Source organism: Podarcis tiliguerta, assembly GCF_965153285.1.
Source record: "Podarcis tiliguerta genome assembly, chromosome: 3".
Lineage (NCBI taxonomy): Eukaryota > Metazoa > Chordata > Lepidosauria > Squamata > Lacertidae > Podarcis > Podarcis tiliguerta.
Window position 1 is genome coordinate 718,600 of NC_139536.1, and position 21,526 is coordinate 740,125.

Consider the following 21,526-nt stretch of genomic DNA (forward strand, 5'->3'; position numbering starts at 1 on the left):
TAAACAAAAACCAAGACTGTCCGGATCAGTCAGCTGGTGAGGGATTAAAAACACTAAGGGTAGCAGCATGGAGGGTACCTGTTTTTGTCTTGTGAACCGCACTGAGATCTTTGGATGAAGGCTGGTATATAAATAAAATAAATATTTTTCTAAAAAAGAAAGTAGCATTGGCAGACTTCTGGATTTGTTCAACCGCAGAACTCCCGCAAGAGGCAACCACCAACCTAGATGGCTTTAAAACAGGGTGAGACAATACTAGAAAGCCCAGGAGGGGAGACGAGTCTTGAGTTTGAATCCTGCTTTCAGGCTTCCCTCAGGGATCTGGTTGGCCGCTGTGAGAAGAGGATGCTGTGCTTGATAGGCCCCCTTTGGCCGGATCCAGCCGGGCTACTTTCACCTTCTTCTGTATGTCCCAGGCTCAGCAGCAGAGCCAGCCGTGGGCTGACTCTCAGGGAGTCACACTCCCGCTGTAGCGCACAGGGCTCCTCGGAAGCCTCTGCCCCATTGCAAGGGGTCCAGAAACACAACCAGAGCCCTGCAGCAGCTGGATTTGGGCCAAAGGGGCCCCATTGTGTCCAGCATCATCTTCTCACAGCAGCCAACCCGATGGGAAGCCCACAGGGAGGGCATAGGCAGCCGCTACCCCCACTTGGGATTCCCAGCAGCCCCCTTCACGCCGCAAGGGAGGGCATAGGCGTCATGGCCAGCAGCCGTCCAGAGCCTTTGGGTCCTGCATGGATTTGTCTGCAAGATTAAAGGCATCCTAGTTCAACAAAGGTCTGTATAGTTCAAGCTGTGGCTTTCCCAGTAGTGATGTATGGAAGTGAGAGCTGGACCATCAAGAAGGCTGATTGCCGAAGAATTGATGCCTTTGAATTCTGGTGCTGGAAGAGACTCTTGAGAGTCCCATGGACTGCAAGAAGAACAAACCTCTCCATTCTGAAGGAAATCAGCCCTGAGTGCTCACTGGAAGGACGAAGAGTCACGAAGAGTCGGACACCACTAAACGACTAAACAACAACAAGTTCAACAGTGCCCATCACAGCCACCCTCCCATATTTTATGTGCTGAAGGAAGAAGAGGTGAAATGATGGAGAGAGCAGAAGAAGCCCTTTCCTGGTCCTGAATTCAGTGTCACCTGGCCAAATGAACTCCAAAATTGGTCCTTTGTTCTGTGACATTTTTTGCTGTTCCTGATACAGGCAAATTCTGCGCTCACCTGCCCTTTTCCAGGAGGGGATCCGAGTCTCCAACCACGGAAGCTGACTCCCCTCCACAGGGATCTGCTTGGATCCCCTTGTGCTGGATTCAAGTCAGTGCTGCCTCCCTCTGGGCAGAACGGGGGCTCAGAGCAAGGAGCCTGAAGCAGCCATGCCTGACCCATTGGTAGTCCAGCAGATATCCCATCAGGGAAGTCACCCAGCCCAGCCCAGCCCCTTTGACCTGCAGCTGCCCCCTCTCCGGCACTGCTGGGCAGGGGCAAGAGGTGGCAAGGGCAGAGGTGGGGGCGGTGCTGCCTTCCCCTCCAGCTCTCATTGCCAAGCAAGTCTGCAAAGTGGACACTGGAAACCCCTGACAAACCACCCCCCCCCCAAAAAAAAGCTAGTAGAAAGCTTATGCAAAGCAGAACAACATACAGTAGAAAGCTAGTAGTAAGTAAGTAAGTTAATAATAATAATAATCCCCCACCCATTTCGCTGGGTTGCTGCAGCCACTCTTTCCCCATAAAAATGACCCACCAGCATTAACTATTTAGTTTATATGCTGCACTTTCTCCGGAGGGGAGGGGGGACATTTGGAGAGGAGAGGTGGTGGTGGGACCACCTTTGGGACAGCTCAGTTGGGTTGGGCTGGATGACCCTCAGGGCTCCTTCCAACTCTACAATTCTGTGATCCGCCCCCCAGTCCCCTGCTTTAGATCGTCCCCTTCCCAAGAGGCCTTCCCTGGAAGCTTGGCCTTGTGGGGGGCTGCGAGGGGGCCCAGGCGCCATGCTGAGGCTCTGGGAGCCAGAGGGGCTGCCAGGAGGCCCAAGGCTGGGCGTCATCCCTCCAGGGCCCCCGCAGAGGGTGAGAGAGGGTCTCCTTCCTCTCAAGAAGAAGCCCTCCCGCCTCTTCCCCAGGAGGCGAGCTCAGCCCCCCCCCCCCGTTGAATCTCAGCCCCCTAGCCAGCGGGCTCCCCACAACTGACCTTGAGGGCAAGTCTCCTTCCACGGCCATCGCAATGTGGCAACCCCAGCTGGGAACTTGGCTACTTTCTGAAGAGGAGGGAGGACCATGGGGTTGCCAAGCAACCAGGGAACCCCATTGCCCTGCCTGGAGTGTGGCGGTTGCCAGGCAACACGGGGATAGGGGATGATGTTGGGAAAGATGGAGGGCACAAGGAGAAGGGGATGACAGAGGACGAGATGGTGGGACAGTGTTTTCGAAGCTACTAGCATAAGTTTGACCAAACTGTGGGAGGTAGTGGAAGACAGAAGTGCCTGGCGTGCTCTGGTCCAGGGGGTCATAAAGAGGCGGTCACGACTAAACGACTAAACAACAACAACCTGCACTGCACTGCGGGCTGGACTAGATGACCCTGGGGTCCCTTCCAGTTCTACTGTTCTGTGATTCTATGGGCCAGAGTGTGGCGCTTGCCCCGGCAGCTCAAGCTTGAGCATGACAAGCGCAGTTCCAAGGCCATCGTTAGGCCTGGACGGTTGAGGCTTCAGCCAGCAATAGTAAATTAGTATACAGCAGCTTAGAGCATGCCCCATATATCAGTTAATAATTGGCATTACGCACTGATGCTTATTATGGAATATTTGCAAACAGTCTGATCTTATTGTCTACCTCCTCTTGGGAAGTAAACAACAAAAGGAACCCTGCTCTCAACTCCCTTGATTTCTGGCTCCACGTGACCCAATCAGGCTTGCTTTGCAACCGAAAGGGCATTGGAATCTGTGCAGACCTCTCTCTCAGGAAGCATTAAGAGGCTGGTTGGAGGTCTGCCCTAGACATATTCATGCCGTTTTCACCAAAGCAAATAAGCTGAACACAAAAAGGCTTATGGGGGGGAAATGTTTTGGAGAACAGGTCTGCTTTGTTTGTCCTGAAACAACAGCTGCCTCTGTATTGGAGCTTTTCATGTTGTTGAGGCATTTGTTTTCCCATAATGAGTTGGAAGCAGAATGAGAACCAAAGTTGCGCACAGCACTGTGCAGAGCAGAATAGAACCCAGCCATGTCCTCCCCCCGTGGCCAAGATCCTTCTGTAATGTCTACACTCAAGTAAGTCACATTCGCCATAAATCTTTTTCACTGTTAATTTAAAATACCACCTCTTGATCCGGGTCAGGGTTAGTATTAATTGCCCCTTGCATTGTTGTTTAGTCATTTAGTCGTGTCTGACTCTTCGTGACCCCCTGGACCAGAGCACACCAGGCACTCCTGTCTTCCACTGCCTCCCGCAGTTTGGTCAAATTCATGTTGGTCGCTTCGAGAACACTGTCCAACCATCTCGTCCTCTGTCGTCCCCTTCTCCTTGTGCCCTCCATCTTTCCCAACATCAGGGTCTTTTCCAGGGAGTCTTCTCTTCTCATGAGGTGGCCAAAGTCTTGGAGCCTCAGCTTCAGGATCTGTCCTTCCAGTGAGCACTCAGGGCTGATTTCCTTCAGAATGGAGAGGTTGGATCTTCTTGCAGTCCATGGGACTCTCAAGAGTCTCCTCCAGCACCAAAATTCAAAAGCATCTTTGACAATCAGCCTTCTTTATGGTCCAGCTCTCACTTCCATCCATCACTACTGGGAAAACCAGAGCTTTAACTATACGGACCTTTGTTGGCAAGGTGATGTCTCTGCTTTTTAAGATGCTGTCTAGGTTTGTCATTGCTCTTCTCCCAAGAAGCAGGCGCCTTTTAATTTTAAGTAAAATCTCTCACTGCCTCCATTTCTTCCCCTTCTATTTGCCAGGAGGTGATGGGACCAGTGGCCATGAACTTCGTTTTTTTGATGTTGAGCTTCAGACCATATTTTTGCCCCTTGCATGCCCTCTCTTAATTCCTCTAAGTCTTATTTCTCATCCAGCAAGATGCCTTTCATTAATGGCTTCTTCTCATCTTCGTAACAAAATAGTGATACTTTGCTATATGGGAAAAAATAATGAAGAAAGCCAGTAATTAAACCTCCCTTCCTCACCCAAGAACAGAAAGTGTGGGGTCATGGAGGGTTGTGCCTGTCTCACAGGCACTTTAAAATCTTAATGAATCTGCTGAGTGAAGTCATTCAGAGATTGGGAGCGAAGGGAGGACTCCAGCTTCCCAGTTCTACTTTTCATCAATGGGGGGGCTGAATTGGTGCCTGGGATCGTGATGGACAGGAGATGGGGAAAGTTAAGGAAAGTGGAATCCAGGGAAGAGAGTTTTTGTTGGCAGGAAGGTGGTGCTCAGTATTGTTCTGGATGAGGCTGCATTCGCCCCCCTCCCGTCTTGATGATGCTGAGCTACCCTACATGGTCACCAGAGAACTGAGGGGCACTCAGCACTTTTCAGGTATGTCATCTGCAGAAATTCATGGCCTGATAACTTCTAAACTGAACGACCGCAGGGTTGTGAGCATGCCACTATCTTCTGGGAGGCATCCTGGAAACCACAGGCTGCCTAGCTTAGCATCCTAACCTGGAAAACTGGTGGGAAGTGTTTATTGTATTGAAATATACTTTTCTTTATTGTTTTACTGTCTATTTTTCTTTGGGGGTTTTTCTTTATTTTTTTCTTTTTCTTTATATTATTCTTTATGTATGGCTTGTTACTGATGTATTTACTTTGCAATAAAAAGTCTTAAAAAAACAAAAGGCAAAAATTGGGCATCCGAAAGCAAGGGAGTCAACAAGTATCTGAAAGCAAGCAGGCGCACATTTTTCTTTTTCATATCCTCTGTCCTGTCTATTGACCCAACTGCACTGTACCATTCATGAAACGGGCATCCCAAAGCAAGGGGGGCATTTCTGTAGCAGTTGTGAAGTGGGGGGTTGCCAGGAAAACTTGAACATTAAAGGGACTAGATAAGCAGGGACCCGGGTGAAAGGCCACCAGCCAATTTAGGAGGGAGGTCCCCAAAAGATGGGCACCACAGAGCCAAGTTAGAGAACTGAGGGGGTGTGCTGGCAGTCTTAAGGGCAGGATCTGATCAGAAAATGGGTGCAAACACTTTGAAGCAGACCAGGAGGCATCTCGCAGGTAAGAAGGCTCTGAAGTTTTCTCTGCCTTTGCCAGCCAATGAGGTCTTGGACCCCCTCCAGTTCGTTCTAGCAAATGGGATCAAACTGAGGGGTCCAAGAGTAAAATTGAGAACTAGTGTAAGGAACTACGGGTGATCTGTACTTTGTTTGCAGTATGATGGATCTTTTAACTCAAGTAGACTGACCACCTTGAAGGGGATCCTCGAAGATCACACACACAGACAACTAGGGGCTTCCGATTCTGGTCTGGCTTAATGGAGGCAGCTCCCATGACAGCAGGAGATTGTTGGCGAAGAAAAACAAGGATAATTGAGGGTAATTATCCTTGCAAGTTCCCCCAGGGACAGGGGGGAACTGGCTTCACTCGCAGATTGTCTCGGGACCCAGCTCTCGCTCTGGCATGGATTGTGGGGGGCAGGGAGGCGCTGAGTGCAAAAGCCCTTCACCTGCTGAAAACCCTCCTTCGCCGCCATTAAGAAGCAAAGGTTCTCCTATTAAGAGTTTAATTTAGACTAATGTACAGGTGTGTGCTAGAAGAGATGAGATCAACTGTGGGATTGAAGCAGCTGCAAGGTTGTTAAGGTTTGAACTTGAAAGAAGACTTCATTCGGTGTAAAAGATGAGGGGGAGCCTACGGCTTCTTGATATAAAGTTTCCTTTTATACATTTATGATTCGGCAACCCTCCCTTGAAGTGCTTTGTTCAATCTGTGTATGTACAGGGAAGTGGGATGAAACTGGATTGCAGATATGGAATATAACATCAAATGGAACTGTGTGTGTAAAAAAAGGAAAAGGAAAAAGGTAGGGAACCCTATTTTGCAAAAGGTTTACAATGGAAATTTAGAGCTGACTCTTCCCTATCCTTTATTATCTACGGATTGAACTGAATAATGCTAAAATGACTTGGAATTTAATTAAACTGGATGTATAACTGCTTATCTTTTGCTGAATGGAGGGATGAAAGGAATCTGTGAGCTTGCCAAGGAGTTGATAAGGTTCATCACTGAGTTATTTGCACATCACTCTCCTTCCCAGGTTGAGAGGAAAAAATGGCAAAAACAGGTTTTTTATCGGGACAGCTTGGGATTTTTGCAGCTGCTGCTAAAGTTGCAAAACAACAAAGCACAGGACGGAGCAATGGAGAACTTCTGAAACAACAATGGGATATTAGCTCCACCCAAGGAATGATGGAGAACAGCAACAACCGGGAAAAGATAGACACAATATTTTTCAAGGACAGAAAAAACATCACAGACAGAATAATTGCCACAGGAAGTACAAGGATATGGTTTGAATGCTTCACCTGCACGTTTATAAATCTTTTAATGTGTGTCAGTACGAATGGAAGTTGTTAATATTGCAGTTGTTGTGCAAGGGATTGCTATTTTGACTGGAGTGTGATTGAAATTAATAGGATTTTGGAACGCAGAAATCATCAAATCATCCATTCTAGCATGTGGGGGGGGGGCACCTAAATTACATGATTTGGCACCTGAAGGATTGGTATTACTAATTGTATTATAATTTGGCATTGTTATAATGAGGCTATTATTGGGTTATTGTAATTGAAAACTAATAAAAATTATTATCAATAGAGACACTGTACTGACAACTAGATTATTTAGCAAATGTTTGAAGAAGCAAGAGATCTCTTCAAAGCAAAGAGCAAAGAAGCCCCCCCATCAAATGCCACTAGTGGATCAACTTGTAAGACCAGTGGTCAAGGATGATGGGAAATGTAGTCCAAAAACAGCTGGAGGCCCAAGGTTGGGGAACACTGCCATATAGCACGGCAAATTTAATCACCGTATTTTTTGCTGTATAAGACGCACTTTTCTCCTCCTAAAAAGTAAGGGGAAATGTGTGTGTGCGTCTTATGGAGCGAACGCAGGCTGCGCAGCTATCCCAGAAGCCAGAACAGCCAGAGGGATCGCTGCTTTCGCTGCACAACGATCCCTCTTGCTGTTCTGACTTTTGGGATAGCTGCGCGAAGCCTCTTCAGGGCAGCGGGAGGAACGCTTTGCTTTGCTGGAGAGGCGCTGCGCAGATTCAGAATATTTTTTTTCCTTGTTTTCTTCCTCTAAAACTAGGTGCGTCTTATGCTCGGGTGCGTCTTATAGAGCGAAAAATACGGTAGCCGGCCAAAACACATGCAATTGCTACCTGTGGATCGTTGGTGCCTGATGGACTGTTGGTTTGAGCCACCCTTGAGACAGCGCTTGTGAAGGCTCCCCCCCCCCCAAATCTCAATGCTCCCCCCCCCCAAACCCCGGAAGCACAGACGCAGGAGCCTCGTACCATGAGAACACTCTTTAATGAGGAAACAGAAACGCACAGGGCAGCAGGTGCTATCACAGCCATTACAAGACTATCCCAACGGAGGGGCGGGCGGGGGGGCCAGTCGCACTCGGGGGGCCGGGACTCCTCCTCCTCCCTCACGGTCCTGGGGCAAAGGAGTCCTCTGTCGTGCCCCCCACCAGCCTCGCACACCTACGGGGACCAACTAGTGGGGGGGGGGGGGGAAGAAGGTGCACAAGTAACGGTTCACACTTCACACTACTCCAGAGGAAGACCAGGTGGGTGGGTGGGGGGCAGAGGGGGGCTCTGTGGCCCCAACAGTCAGCCAGGGGGGTGGGGGGTTAGCACCATTGTGTTAAAGGAGGAATGTTGGGGTGAGTATGCTGGCGACTCTCAAGACATCCCATACCTCAACAGGGTGCCTCTTGGGTCAAACAGGCGCTCTCCACCATGGGCTGAGACCTCGACTGGCTCCCCCCCCCCAAGCTCTTCACAGTGGGTCGCAGAGGACAGTGCACCCAGCCCCTCTTCCTCTGCGGAGTGGCAAGGAGAGGCCCCAAAGGTTTGGGGAGCAGCCAGCCTCCTCCTCCTCCTCCCGGCTCTCTGGTCCCTTCACCCCACGGCCCATTCTCCCTACCCAAGGATCAGAAAGGGATTCCTGCCTACCCAAAGGTGCAGATACGAAAGCTCCGTATCCTATGCTGGAATGTGGGGAGAGAGGTCCCCTTGCGCTAACCACTGCACTGCACTCTCCAGGGGGAGCCCAGGGGTCCTGGCCCTCCTCTTGCGCCCCTGGCAACTCCTGCCTGGTGGGCTCAGGGAAGGACGGGGGTGGGGGTGGGAGTTCTCCCACTTTAGCCCTCCCCCCTCGCAAGAGAAGGCACAGGGAAAAGGGGGGCAGGCAGCAGAGGACCCCCCCTCAATCCACCTCATGGCATCATAACCCCTCCCCGGGGAAGAGAGCAAAAAGTGGGGGTCCCACTACTGCTAAGCAATGTTGGGATGAACCTCTCTGCACAGCAAACGCTGCTTGGAAAAGGGGGGGCTCCACCCTAGAGGCCTGTCCAGCCCCCCCCCACCTGCCTCCCCCTTTCTATCCTACTGCTAGTCACACAAAGCACCTTTCAATTCAGGATTATTCATTTTTTTTCCACGTGATGCACAAACAAGTCAAAATGTCACTTATCCAAAAAACCCAACGTGCAAAACAGAAAGGAACTGGGGGCCCAGGTGGCCCCCCCTTGGCCCTGCCCCCTCCCTAAGTCGGCCCCCACTCCCACCCCCAGTGGCACTTGGGGGAGCTGCCCCCCTCTACCTGGAAGAAAGAGACAGAAGCAGCCCAGCATCGCCCCCCCCCGTGCATCAGCCTGCGTTTCCATGCAGCCGTGGAGTGAGGGGGGTGCCTCTGACCCGGGACCCCCCCCCCTGGCAGCCTCATTCCGGGGAGGGGTCTTGGTGGGGGTCATCAGGTGTGAAGTGCTGGTCTTCGGCGGCGGCAGCTCCGGTGAAAGGTGTGTCTGCCTGGGGCCCGCGGGGCGTGGGGGGGCAGCCGGGCGAGTGGGGGGGCGGCGACGGCGTCCTTAGTTGGGGGACAAGTCGGGGGAGCAGCTACCAAATGCCGCTAGACCTGCCTCCGGGGGGAGCGAGAATCCGGGCCGAAGCTCGCTTTGGAACATGGTCATCGATCTGAGAACCTGGAGACAGAGAAGGACGGGGTGGTCAGAAGCACATTGGAAACGGGGGGGGGGGGCACATCCTTTCCCAAGCAGGCCAAAAGGGGGGAGCCCATAAGGACCAGCCGGGGAGGAGAAAAGCTGCAGCGAGGACCCCCATAAACAGCCCCACCAGCTCTCCCCCAAATTCAGGCGCAAACCTCCCTCCCCAATGCCAAAAAACTATTTCCTGCTGCTGCAATTTGGGGCAAGCAAAGGGTGAGAAGGGAGCAGAGGCTATAGAGAGTGGAAGGGGCTTCGGCCCGTCAGTATTTGTGGGGAGGGGCTGAGCACCCCCAATATTGAGGGGTGATTATCCCCTGCTGCCGCCAGGCAAGCACTTGCACACCAGGCAGGGGCGGGGCGCGTCATGTGATGCCAGGCCCCCTCCATGTGGGAGGCAAGTCGGCACCCCTAGAGGGGAGGCAGAAGCAGGAGAGGGGGTGTCCACCTATTACAGTATATCTGAAGGAGCGTTTCCACCTCCATTGTTCTGCCCGGACACTGAGGTCCAGCTCCGAGGGCCTTCGGGCGGTTCCTTCCCTGCAAGAAGCCAAGTTACAGGGAACCAGGCGGAGGGCCTTCTTGGTGGTGGTGCCAGCCCTGTGGAATGCCCTCCCATCAGATGTCAAGGAAATAAACAACTATCTGACTTTTAGAAGACATCTGAAGGCAGCCCTGTTGAGGGAAGCTTTTAATGTTTGATGTATTACGGTATTTTAATATCTTGTTGGAAGCCACCCAGACTGGTTGGGGAAGCCCAGTCAGATGGACGGGGTATGTATGTATGTATAAATTATTATTATTATTATTATTATTATTATTATTATTATTATTATTATTATTATTATTATTATTATATCAGAGCTTCCAATCCCCCTTCCCTGCCCCCCCCCCTGCTGAGCAATTCAAGGAAGAGGAAGAGACCCCCTTAGTGGCTATAATCCCCATTTCCAGAGCCTGCCAGGGGTTGAGCTTGAGGAGGAGTTCCTCCCACCCTTTTTGGGGGGGCACTGAGGTTCTGGCCCAGAGGGACCTGCCAGGTCAAATTCAGCGGCAAAAGCACCTCCAAGAATTCCCAAGCAGGACTTTGGAGGCCAGGCTGAAGCCTCTCACTTCTGACACCTGGCATTAAGTTTGAGTGCCAGCCTTGAGTAAGAGGCATCCCCCCCCCCCCAATTTGAAGGGACAAACAGGCTGAAAGAGTCAGGCTGGCAGCCTCCCCCCACTTTGCTCTAGGAAGCAGATTCCCCATTGCCAACCACGGCTTCTGCGCACAACAGAGCCCTCTTTGCAGAGGTCAATAGAAAGAATCTCTCCCCCCGCCAAAAAAGAAAAAAATCACATCGCTGGTGCAGCCTGCCGTCTCGCCTACCCATCACCCCATGAAAGCCCCCCCCCCAAATGACTGACCATGCAACCTCCAGCAGAAGAGATGCCACCTGAACCACCTCCAGAGAAGAGACAGCACCTCACATGGTTTGGGAACCCCAGCCCCAGTGCCCCCAGCCACTCTCAGGTCCAAACCAGATACCAAGAAAGACCTCCTTTTTGGAAGCTGCTATTTGCATTTCAACGCCCTTGAAATGCAATTAGCAACTTTGGAGTGGGGTTTTTCTTCTCAGGACTGTGGCAGAGAATGCAAAAGAACAAGGAGGTTTTTTCCTTCCAGATATGAGATTATACTATGAGGCATCTTGTCTCTGTTGGCTGAAGGAATGGATGACATTAAAAAATTCACATATTCTAGATCTAGAAGGTCATGATAATATTTTTGGTTAGCACGCATATTTATGGTATGAAAAGGTGAAAGTTCATAAAGGATTTACAAATCATATAGTTAGGGAAAAAAATTATAGAGTATGGCATAAATATAAGAATTTATTAGAGGTAAAAACACCACTTTTGCTCTCACCGTTGGAAGCCATACTGGTAAAGAAAAAGAATATGATAGAAAGATAGACTGCTTATAGAAATTTATTAAGAGGAAGGAGTACAAAATAAAAGAATTTAAGGAATTATCAGGAAAATTAATAACATGGATCATTTGCATTAAGTATTTAAGAAAGATAGGATATGAGGGTTTGGGGAACAAATATCACAACTGGAGAGAGACCTGTTAGAATGTAATGTAAAAGTGCTGTCTAAAATGTATAAAATATTATTGGAATGGGAGACAAAGGATGAGCAAGTAAAATCCTCAATGATACATTGGGCAATAGGTATCGGTCATAATATAGACATGGAAGCACAGGAATGATTGTGGAATATGGATATAAAATTTACAGCATGTTATGGTCTAAGAGAAAATTATATGAAAATGATATACTGATGGTATCAAACACAGAGCAAGTTGGAAAAAATGTATAAATCTAAATCAAATAGGTGTTGGAAATGTAAAGAGAAAGGTTCTTTTTACCATATGTGGTGGTCTTGTAGTAAGGTTAAAGTTTACTGGGAAATGATATATAATGAAATGAAAAGGAGATTTAAAATAACCTTTGTAAAAAAAACCAAAAGCTTTTCTTTTGGGAATTATAGGGACAGAACTCCCTAAATTGTATAGAATTTTATTCATGTATGCTACTACAGCAGCAAGAATGTTACTCGCCCCAAAATGGAAAGAAGCAGAAGTCCCAACAAAGGAAGAATTGATACAAAAACTTATGGAATATGCGGAAAGGCAAAACTTACCAGATGAATAAGAAATCAAGATAACAATTTTTTATAAAAGAATGGAAATGGTTTATTCAATATTTACAGATAAATTATGAAAAGATAAAAACACCAGCAGGATTATTGTAACAACCTGCAGCTTTATAAGGGTATATATTTAAAGCAGATGAACAAATGAGCAAATTAAGTTAATTTGGATATGCAGAAGGTATTAAAAACAAGGAACCGCAGAAAGAGGGGGAAGGAAGTCAAGTTTTGAAATGTCAAAATGATTGTAAAATCAGTGAAATGTATAAACTTGAAAAGTATAAATAAATAAACGTGGGGAAGGACTGTGGCAGAGAAGGAGGGCAAGGGTCGCCTGCCCCTTCTCCAGCTGACCTTTCAGGCAAGAGGCAGAGCCCTGCCCCCCGACCCCTCAGCCCCACAGGCCTCCTTGCCTGCCCCACTGATCCCTCTGCAAGGAGCGACACCCCTTCTGTGTAGCCCTGCAGGTGTGCCTCAAGGAGGGGGGGAAGGGGCTGGACAGGGGGCTATCCTGACCCAGCCAAAATACCCAGCACTGGGGAACCCACTCCCCCCAAATTGGGGGCCTCTACAGTGGTGCCTCGCAAGACGAATGCCTCGCAAGACGGAAAACCCGCTAGACGAAAGGGTTTTCTGTTTTGGAGGTGCTTCGCAAAACGAATTTGCTATGGGCTTGCTTCGCAAGACGAAAATGTCTTGCGATTCCTGGGGTTTTTTTTCCGCTCCCCACCCCCTTTTTCTAAGGCACCAAGCTGCTAATAGCCTTTTAGCAGCTAATCCGCTAATCCCTTAAGCCTTTAATAGCCACTAATAGCCGCTAATAGCCGCTAAACCACTAATAGCGCTAATCCGCTAAGCCGCTAATGGGCTTGCTTCGCAAGACGAAAAAACCGCTAGACGAAGAGACTCACGGAACGGATTCTTTTCGTCTTGCGAGGCACCACTGTACTTCCTTGTTTCAACAGAGGTTGGCTGGCGACCTGTCAGGGATTCTTCCGCTGTGATTCCTGCATTGCGGGGGTCTGGGCTGGATGACCCTTGGGTGCCCCTCCTAGGATGCTATGCCCACCCCAAGAGCGGCTTGGCCTGACCCCTGCCTGTGTCCCACTCTGGTGGCCTTTGGGGATCGGGGCGGGGAGCAGGCCCTGCAGGAATTGGGGGTGGGGGGCATTGGTGAGTGGTGGGGCAGGGGAGGGGAGAAGCCAGGTCCCAGCCCTTGTGGGGCAGCTGGCTCTGCTGGGCAAGGCAGGAGGGGGGCAAGCGGGGCAGGGAAGATGCCGCAGCCTGGGGGGGGGGTGCAAGGAGCATGGCGTGGGGGGCTCTCCCGCCTCTGGGCGCCCTCCCCCACAGAAGGCCCCGCGCTCCAGCCCCGCTCTTACCGGAAAGGCTGAAGCCGGACTCGTGGAGATCGCGCATGCCCCCGTGTCTCGTGGCCGGCCGGGTGGGCGTGTCTGCCAGGGGCGTCCCCGTCTCTTTTTTCCCAGGGTGGGCAACCACGGCCACGTCCCCCAGGTAGGGGGTGCGGTCCACGCCCTTGAGCTTTAAACTCTGCGCGGAGCAAGACAACAAAAGGCACACACAGGTCAGCGGAAGAGGCGGCCTCTGGAGACCCCGACGCCCCCAGGGTGGGAAAAGGGGGAGCCTGCCTCTTGGGGGGCTCGGGGTGGGCGGGGGGCGGGCGGGTGAAATGCAGGCCGGGGCGGGGGCTTTGGGGGCTGGGAGGGAGCAGCTGCCTCTGGAGGTTGGGAACGGGGGCTCCTCTCATTCCCCCCCCCTCCACCAGCAAGTACTGGGCCCTCGGTGCCACGTCTGCCAGCCTCCAGTCTGCTGCCAGGGACCCCCTCCAGACGCCACTCTCTGCTACCCGCCCCCCACTCCACTCTCCTTGCCCCAGACTACCACTGGTCAAACACTGAGGCATGCTGGGGGAAGGGCCTGGGGGGGGGCCTCCCCTCTCTTTGCAGCAAGGACCGCGAGGGGAAGTGGGGCGAAGAGGCGGGGGCCGGTTGCTTGGCTCGCCCCCTCTTCAGCCCCCACCCCTTGGGAAGATTCCCTCGGCTCCCCCTGCCCTCCCTCGTCTCTGGGTGCAGAGCTTGGCTGCCCCCCATCCCAGGAAGGACTAAACGGCTTTCAGGGTCCTTGTGCCAATTCTACCATTCCAGGATTCGGGGGGGGGGAGGGTTGGGGTGCAGGGGGGGCCCTCCTTGGTGAACTCCCTAAGCCCCCTCCTTTGGGTCTCTCGGTCGCTCCTCTGCTCTCCTGCCAGCCTCTCCTGGGACCAACATCTCCCCTCCCAGTCAAGCCTCTTCCTCTAAGTTGCCCCCTGCTCAAGTGGTAGCCATTTAAGTGTCCCTGTCCCCCACAGCCAAGTCTCGCTAGCCATGCCAGGCCTTGCTGAGCCCCAACTCTTCTCCTTGCAGGAAAAAGGTCAGACATTTCCTCCCTCTTTGCAAAAGACAAAACACCAAACATCTGGATGACAATTTCTGCACTTGGACACCCAAATCACAAGCACACCTGGGGTGCCCAGTCTCCACCCTCTATGCCTCCCCTGCCCCGCTATCCTCCTCCCGCAAAGCCCCACCCCAAGCCCCAACCCTTGGGCTTCCCGCAGCCACACTCCTGCCCTAAAAGGAGGAACAGGGGGGCTCCAGCCTTCCCCCCTGCCCACCCTCTGGCGTCTGCCACAAGCAAAAGCCTCTGGGCATGCCCCTCCTCCTCTTCTTCCTCTCTGCAGACCCCCCCCCCCCAATCCATGGTGGTCTTCAAGGCTGCCATGCGACGGGTGTCTCTGCATGCAATACACTGTGCTCCCTCCCTCCCTCCCCGCTCTGCCCCGGTACCTTTTCCCGCTGCACCAGCTTCTTGTAGACGGAGTCTGGGAAGGAGCGGAGTGGGCAGAACTTGCCGGTGCCCTCGGCGCACATGAAGACGCCGTTCTCGTAGACCACGCGCCCGCGGCTGATGGTGACCAGGGGCACCCCGTGGCAGCGCATGTTCTCAAAGAGGTTCACGTCCCCGCCCTGGACCTGGGTGCTGGCTGAGATGGTCCTGGGGGAGCAGGGAGCAGGGAGGTGAGGCAGGGCTCGGGCCGGCAGCTGCTCTGACTCCCTCTTGGGCTGGGGAGTGGCTGGCTCCCAGCCCCCTCCCTGCTCCTTTAGAAGCCCCACCAGAGCAAAGACTTCTGGGAGCATGTCAACACTGAATTGTGTACATTTATTGGTTTTTCTTATTTAACCTTCTCTGTTGTGATTTGGGAAAGGAGGGATATGGAAATAACAACACGCAATGTCAAAGTGAGGCAGGATGAGGCCTCCAAGCAAAGAGCAGGAACTTCCTCCCAGGCGTGTCTTTGAAATGTGCCCTTTGCCCAGTTCACTTTGCAAGTTTCCCTCCTAGCTTTTCATCTCCGAAATGCATTATGTCCCCACCATCTGTGGGTGGGCAGTCAGTTCAAAGAGGAAGAACTAGGAAGGGCCCCCAGCGCCATACATGTGCTGATCCCGAGAGCAGCGACGGAGGAGCCCCAGCGAGAGGGATGGATCAACAGGCTTGGAGGAGAGGCACCCCGCAAGGCTGCAGAAGCAGGGCCAAAAAAAGCCCTTCTGCTTCTTGCCAGAGGTGGCAAAGGGGGAATGGAACGGGGCATCCCCAGAGACAGTGTGGCTGGCTCCCTGGCACCCTGACCAGGAGGACTCCACGCTGCAAGATTTAGCTGCAGCTCAGGGTGTCCCCTTCCCCTGGCAGAAGCAGGACGCAGTGGTGCGTTTGCGCCATCTACTGTGTGCTGTGAAAGCAGCAGGATCAGAGCGCAGGGAAATGTGTTGCAAGCATCTGTTGGGCAAGGAGGACAGTAGTTTACCCCAGCGCTACTGAGGAGGAGGAAGAAGAGAGACACGTAGGCCCCAGAAGCAAGTGGCTCCTTCTCTGCCAATGCACTAAAGGGACTTAAGGGGTCTGGCGAAATTGGAGCCCTTCTTTAGGCACTGAAACTGGGTGTCTTTTCCTGAGAAGCAGAGACGCCTTCAGGGGTTCCAACCAGAAGAGGCTTGTTCACTGGGAGTTCCAGTTCATTTCTGAACAGTGATGGGAGTTTGAGAAGGCAGTCTTCCGCAACCTGATGCCCTCCAGCTGTTTTTGACTGAGCTCCAGCCAACACGGGTTGCAACTTCAGAGGAAGGGTAGAGCACACGCCTGGCATGCAGAAGGCCACAGGCTCAGTGCCCAGTGGCAGCATCTCTGAGCAGTACTGGGGAAAAGGCTCCTGTCTGAAACCCTGGAGAGCTGCTGCTGCCGGTCAGTGCAGACGACATTGTGCTAGATGGAGTGAGGGTCTGACATGGAACAAGGCAACTTCCTATGCCCCCGGTCATGGTGCCTCTGTGGCAGAAAGGCAAGCCTGGTTGGGGAGGGAGGAGGGTGAGGATGAAGTCTTTCCTCAAAAACACCTTGAAGCAACTGACAATTAAAAGACACCCCCGCAACAAGAACCACTGGAAATCCAATACATGCTGGAAACATTCTTGTTTGGACAAGCCAACCCAGAAGTTTAGAAAGCTGATGGAGGTTTTGTTCTGTTTTTAGTCTACTGTTATTTTGTCCTCCTGGAAGTCTTTCTGAACTTTCTAATATCTGTTATTGACCGTTATTGTATTATCTTTTTTGTAAGCCGCTTGGAGCTTTATTTGGGTGTTTTTTAAACCATTAGGAAGCATATAAATTGTACGAAATAATATATCAGTCCATCAAATCAACTAATGCAGAAAGCGCTGGACACACAGCCATGATGCTGGGGAGAACCTCTTATCTCTGTGAGCATCCTTCTCTCCCCCCCCCCCCCGCTTCCCTGGGGAGGCAGCCAGCAGGAGGGGAGGGGAGCCTGGCTTCTCAAGCAGCATCAGGCCAAAGCAAGCCTCCCCCCCCCCCCGGTCAACTCCCCTCTTCTCACAGCCCATAAGCCCCAGGCTGCCACTCCCAACATGGCCCTGCTGACACCCAGCCCCCTCCCTGCTCCCTGTGGCCCCTTTGTGTGTCCCCCCCCCCAACCTACTTGGTGGCCTCTGGGTCCCACACGACCACGTCTGCGTCAGCCCCGGGGATGATGCGGCCTTTGCGGGGGTACATGTTGTAGATCTTGGCAGCGTTGGAGCTGGTGATGGCGACAAAGCGGTTCTCATCCATCTTGCCCCCCACCTGAGGGGAGAGAGAGGTCAGAGGACTTGGCAGGAGACAGGGGGGAGGGGGGAGCTGATGGGAAACACTCTTGGAGAGCCCCCCCACCACCACCAGAGGACCACTCCCTGGCTAGGATTGCTGCCTTTGAATGGCCTCGCCAAGCCCCCTCCATAGTGCTGCCATGGGATTCTCTCCTCCTCTTGCAGATCTCCGGGGGGGGGTGTGCTGGGATGGATTCTGGAGCATTCCCCCCCCCATGTTAGTTTGTATGCCCCCTGGCTGCTGGAGGACAGGCTGTGCTGGTGGCAGGGAAGGAGGCAAGGGGAGCTCTGCTGCAGGCTCAGTGCTGAGTGTTGCTGCAAGGCTGGGTTGGGGGCGCCCTGCCCTGAGCCCCTTTCTTTCTCATGCGGGCAGCCAGCCACCCAGCCAGAGGAACCCCAAGAGGGCTTCTTCCAAGCCTCTCCTGCTAGCCTTTGTCCCTCTGCACTGAGTGAAGGGAAGAGGAGTTTGGATTTGATATCCCGCCTTTCACTCCCTTTAAGGAGTCTCAAAACGGCTCACATTCTCCTTCCCCCCCCCCAACAAACACTCTGTGAGGTGAGTGAGACTGAGAGACTTCAGAGAAGTGTGACTGGCCCAAGGTCACCCAGCAGCTGCAGGTGGAGGAGTGGGGAAGCGAGCCCCGTTCACCGATTACGAGTCCACCTCTCTTAACCGCTACACCACACTAGCACAGTGGCAAGCCAGAGACCTGGTGGAGCCCCAGGGAGTGATGGCTGCATTCTGGGGAGAAGGGGCACTGGAGACTGACTTGGGAAAAGGGATCGGTGATCGGGGGTCAGAAGTGGAGAGTGAAGAACAGCAGAGATGGCTCAGGCGGGGGGAGAGCCAAGGGCTTCCACACCGCCGTCTCCTGCCTGGCAGGACCAGGAGAGGATGGAAGAGAGAGAAGCAGAGGCGGGTCACACGCAGGCACAGTCTTCTCCTGCTTGCAGGCAGCTCAGGTGGGGAAGAGACATAAGCGGAGGTCTCTGCTGTGGCAACCTCCTGGGAGGAGCTAAGAAAACTGGGGCTGAAGGACATGCCTTTCCCCACCTTGCAAGCGTCCCTTCGACAACGAAGAGTCAATGCCTTGCTTGACATCCTCTCTCACACACCCCAGGCCCTCTCCCCTCCCCATGGCGGGATGGGGGCAACAGGGGGGCCTCTCCCGTTTCCCGTGCGGGGCCTCCACCTACCACTCCCCGTTCCCAGATGACGGCCATGCGGTCCTGCACTCCGCTGACTCCGTGGGGGATCTTGGTGAAGTCCTCCTTGCCCATGGCCTTCTGCTTGGTGGTGAAGGGCCGGTGGTCGGAGGCCACCACGTTCAGGGTGTCACTGCGGGGAGAGCTGGTCTTAGCAACCCCCTCGCCAGCTGGCAGGGAGGGGGCTCCTCGGCCTCTCCACCCGAAGCCACCCCTTCCCTCCCTCCCTTCGTTCCGGGACCCCCTTCTTCCTCCTCCTCTCCCTTCATCCTCTAGGGCTCCATCGCCCCCCAGCCCAGGCCCCCTTACTTGGCAAGCAGGCTCATGAGGTAGGTGGAGGTGTTGGTGTCCAGCCGCAAGGGCGGGACGGTGACGTACGCCGCCGCGTGGGACCAGTCCTGGTGGTAGTAGTGCAAGCCCGTCAGCGCAGTGTGGGCCGTGGTGGTCTCTGCATACACCACCTTCCCTGCGGGGAAGCAAGGGGAGGGGCCTCAGGCCTGGCCGTGGGGCGGGGAGGGGGTGGTTCCCTCAAGAGCCCCACAGCAACCAGAGGCAGGACTTGTGGGGCGCATCGTTCAGCTGTGCGCTCGAGGGGGGTGCCAGGGACACTTTGTGCTTATTTATTATTTTTATTTATTGGATTTATATACCACCCTTCATCATAAGGTCTCAGGGCAGTTCACGGAATAAAATACAGGATAAAAACATGAGAACAGCAAAACAATAACCCCAACCTTCCCACAGACACAGTGAAAAGGATGTAGAATATTAATCAGCCCCAGGCCTGGTTAAAAAGGAACGTTTTCACCTGGCACCTAAAGATCTGTAAGGAAGGCACCAGGCGAGCCTCCCTGGGGAGAGCATTCCACAAATGGGGAGCCACCACAGAGAAGGCCCGTTCTTGTGGTGCCACCGTCCGGAGATATCATAGAGGAGGCACACAAAGAAGGGCCTCAGGGGGCGATCTCAGGGTCCAGGAAGGTTAACTGCAGAGTTGGGAGGGACCCAAAGGGCACCCAAAACAGGCACCCCAGCCGATTGGGGCTAGCTTGCAACGGCTAGCAAGGAGGGGCAGGATGGGTCCAGGGACCGGGACATGCCAAGGGCAGCTTGCCATCTCTCCTCGCAGTTGCGGTGTGGGCACCTCCTGCTCCAGATCCAGGGAACGCCACTCACCTTGCATCTTGGCGGTGGCAATGACGTCCCCGGCTGACATGCTGGAAACGTTGACCAGGTAGACGGGGCAGTGAGTCTGCCGAGGGAGGAGGACAAAAAGAAGAGGAAAGGCGTCAGGGGGCTTGGGGCAATGAGAGAGACCTGGACACGGAGTCCAAGGCATCCATCCACCTGGGATGGCAAAGGGGCCCCCACCCAGTCGGGCAAGAAGACACAGCCTCAGTCCTCTGCAGCAGAAAGGGGGCGGTTAAGGCTGCTCACCCGGTTGGCGATGGTGATGACCCGATGCGTAGCTTCAGCTTCCAACTGCAATGCAGAGAGAGAGAGAGAGAGAGAGAGAGAGAGAGAGAGAGAGAGAGATGAGGCAGGCAGCAGCCCGGCCAATTGGACCCCGAGACAGTGCCTGCAGGTGCCAACAGAACCCCAACACTTCCCCCTCATCCCAGCAGTGACCAACTCATGGGGTGGGGCACAAACTGGGCAAGCGCCTGCCCCAGTGAAGCCAGTAGGCATGGGTGGGGGACCTCACTTCTTTTCGGCTGCAGCTGGTGGGTCCTGGAGCTCAGTGGGGCACAGATGTCCCCCACCCACCACTAACAGCCATGATAATCCCCCCACTTATGAGCAGCACCCACAAACCCAGCCAGCTGCCCTCAACCTTGCATGGGTAGCCAAGTCCCTCCTCCACCGCCTTCCTCCTGGTCGTTCTTCCTGGCTGGTGGAAGAACTGCCCTCTGAAAACAGTCACCAGGCAATTGGCAGCCTTGGCAAGGAGACCCTGCATGTTCCGAAACTGCCCCCTTCTCTCTTGGGTCTTGGGGGGAGTGAGATTCCCAGCAGGGCAGGTGTGTTCATTCATGGGTGTGCTTCCTTCCTTGTGAGGGTCAGCTGGGATTACTATGAGGAATTATGAAATATGGAGCAAGCCATTGTGTCAGCAATGAAAGCATTGCATTCACTGGGTTTGATTCATTGACAATAATTTCTGATCAAATCCCACAAGCCTCTCCACCTCTGCCATTTGCTTTCTCTATACCCGACAGGCACATATAAGCATTCTGAAACACAGGCCAGTTGCTTCATCAGGCATCCTGGGTCATCAAGATAGAAGGTAGCTTTGATGTAGTTTGTGAATCTTTAGGTACATCTTAAGGGCCAGGAAGAGAGTTCACAAGGAAATACTCTTTCCTTGCCATCCTTCCACTCCTGTTTATGACCTCCTCCTTGCTTCCTCTTTTATTTACTCTGAACTACGTATGCATGCTCAAATTAGCTCTTTGTAATTTTAACTTTAACTTTGCTCCCACGTGGGTTTTTCTGAAATGCTCAGAGGAAATCTGATTGGTTCTTACGAACACTGTGTAAAACGTTCTTTTGTGAATAAAACGACCTGGGCCAAGGGGTGGACGGATTATTATTGGCACTCCTCCCAGAGTCTTGCTGGTCAAGGCTTGTGTGTATTTTATTAATCAGAGTCCAATCCTTCCTTGCTTTGGGAATGCAACACTTCCTTCCTTGGTGGGCACCCTTACCTCCTCCGGCCGGCTGATCTCGATCCCTTCCGGGCCAGTGATGCCCAGCTCCAGGGCTTCCCTGGCCCCCTGCAGGGAAAGGCAAAGAGGGGGTCAGTCTGGGGTTGGCGGGGACAGGGGTCACCTTCTTCCTGCCCCCTTGCTGGTCCCTGCCTCTTCCTCCCCTCTCCCAGGGGAGGAGAGCCTATGGATCGGCTGATGGGATCATCCCCTTCCACTGCCCCCCCCGGCTGCAGCCCCGCCCCCCGCCCCCCAAGCAGCTCACCTCGGCCACCAGCTCTCCATTCTCGGCGTGGACGCGGGCGATGGCGCCAATGTCCTTGCAGGCGTGGAAGACCTGGTAGAGCTCGCTGTCCCGCAGCATGTACAAGTCCTTGTAGGTCATGAACATCTGGAAGGAGTTGATGCCCTTCTCCCGCACCAGCGTCTCCATCTCCGCCTTCACCTGAGGCAGAAGGGCAGGCG

At 53.2% G+C, this 21,526-nt stretch overlaps 3 protein-coding genes across 5 annotated transcripts in view; 1 reads left to right on the top strand and 2 right to left on the bottom strand.

The window, feature by feature from the left end:
• MAPRE3 (microtubule associated protein RP/EB family member 3) overlaps window positions 1-2,286 on the bottom strand; it is a 29,096-nt gene extending 26,810 nt beyond the window's left edge. The window contains exon 1 of one of the 2 annotated variants that reach the window (XM_083432778.1): window positions 2,189-2,286. In XM_083432778.1, the coding sequence (XP_083288904.1) occupies window positions 2,189-2,217 (29 nt within the window). In that variant the 5' untranslated portion in view covers window positions 2,218-2,286. The remainder of the gene's footprint in view (window positions 1-2,188) is intronic. The other variant, XM_083432779.1, reaches the window with a different exon arrangement.
• Window positions 1-21,526, top strand: part of OST4 (oligosaccharyltransferase complex subunit 4, non-catalytic) — a 247,664-nt gene that overhangs the window by 68,841 nt on the left and 157,297 nt on the right. The window lies entirely within an intron of this gene.
• Window positions 7,516-21,526, bottom strand: part of DPYSL5 (dihydropyrimidinase like 5) — a 35,867-nt gene continuing 21,856 nt past the window's right edge. The window contains exons 4-13 of one of the 2 annotated variants that reach the window (XM_083432659.1): window positions 21,327-21,506; window positions 21,062-21,130; window positions 19,791-19,835; window positions 19,530-19,605; window positions 18,663-18,819; window positions 18,345-18,486; window positions 16,982-17,124; window positions 14,775-14,982; window positions 13,311-13,479; window positions 7,516-9,210 (exon numbers count right to left, since the gene is read on the bottom strand). In XM_083432659.1, coding sequence (XP_083288785.1) covers window positions 9,125-9,210; window positions 13,311-13,479; window positions 14,775-14,982; window positions 16,982-17,124; window positions 18,345-18,486; window positions 18,663-18,819; window positions 19,530-19,605; window positions 19,791-19,835; window positions 21,062-21,130; window positions 21,327-21,506 — 1,275 coding nt within the window. In that variant the 3' untranslated portion in view covers window positions 7,516-9,124. The remainder of the gene's footprint in view (window positions 9,211-13,310; window positions 13,480-14,774; window positions 14,983-16,981; window positions 17,125-18,344; window positions 18,487-18,662; window positions 18,820-19,529; window positions 19,606-19,790; window positions 19,836-21,061; window positions 21,131-21,326; window positions 21,507-21,526) is intronic. The other variant, XM_083432660.1, reaches the window with a different exon arrangement.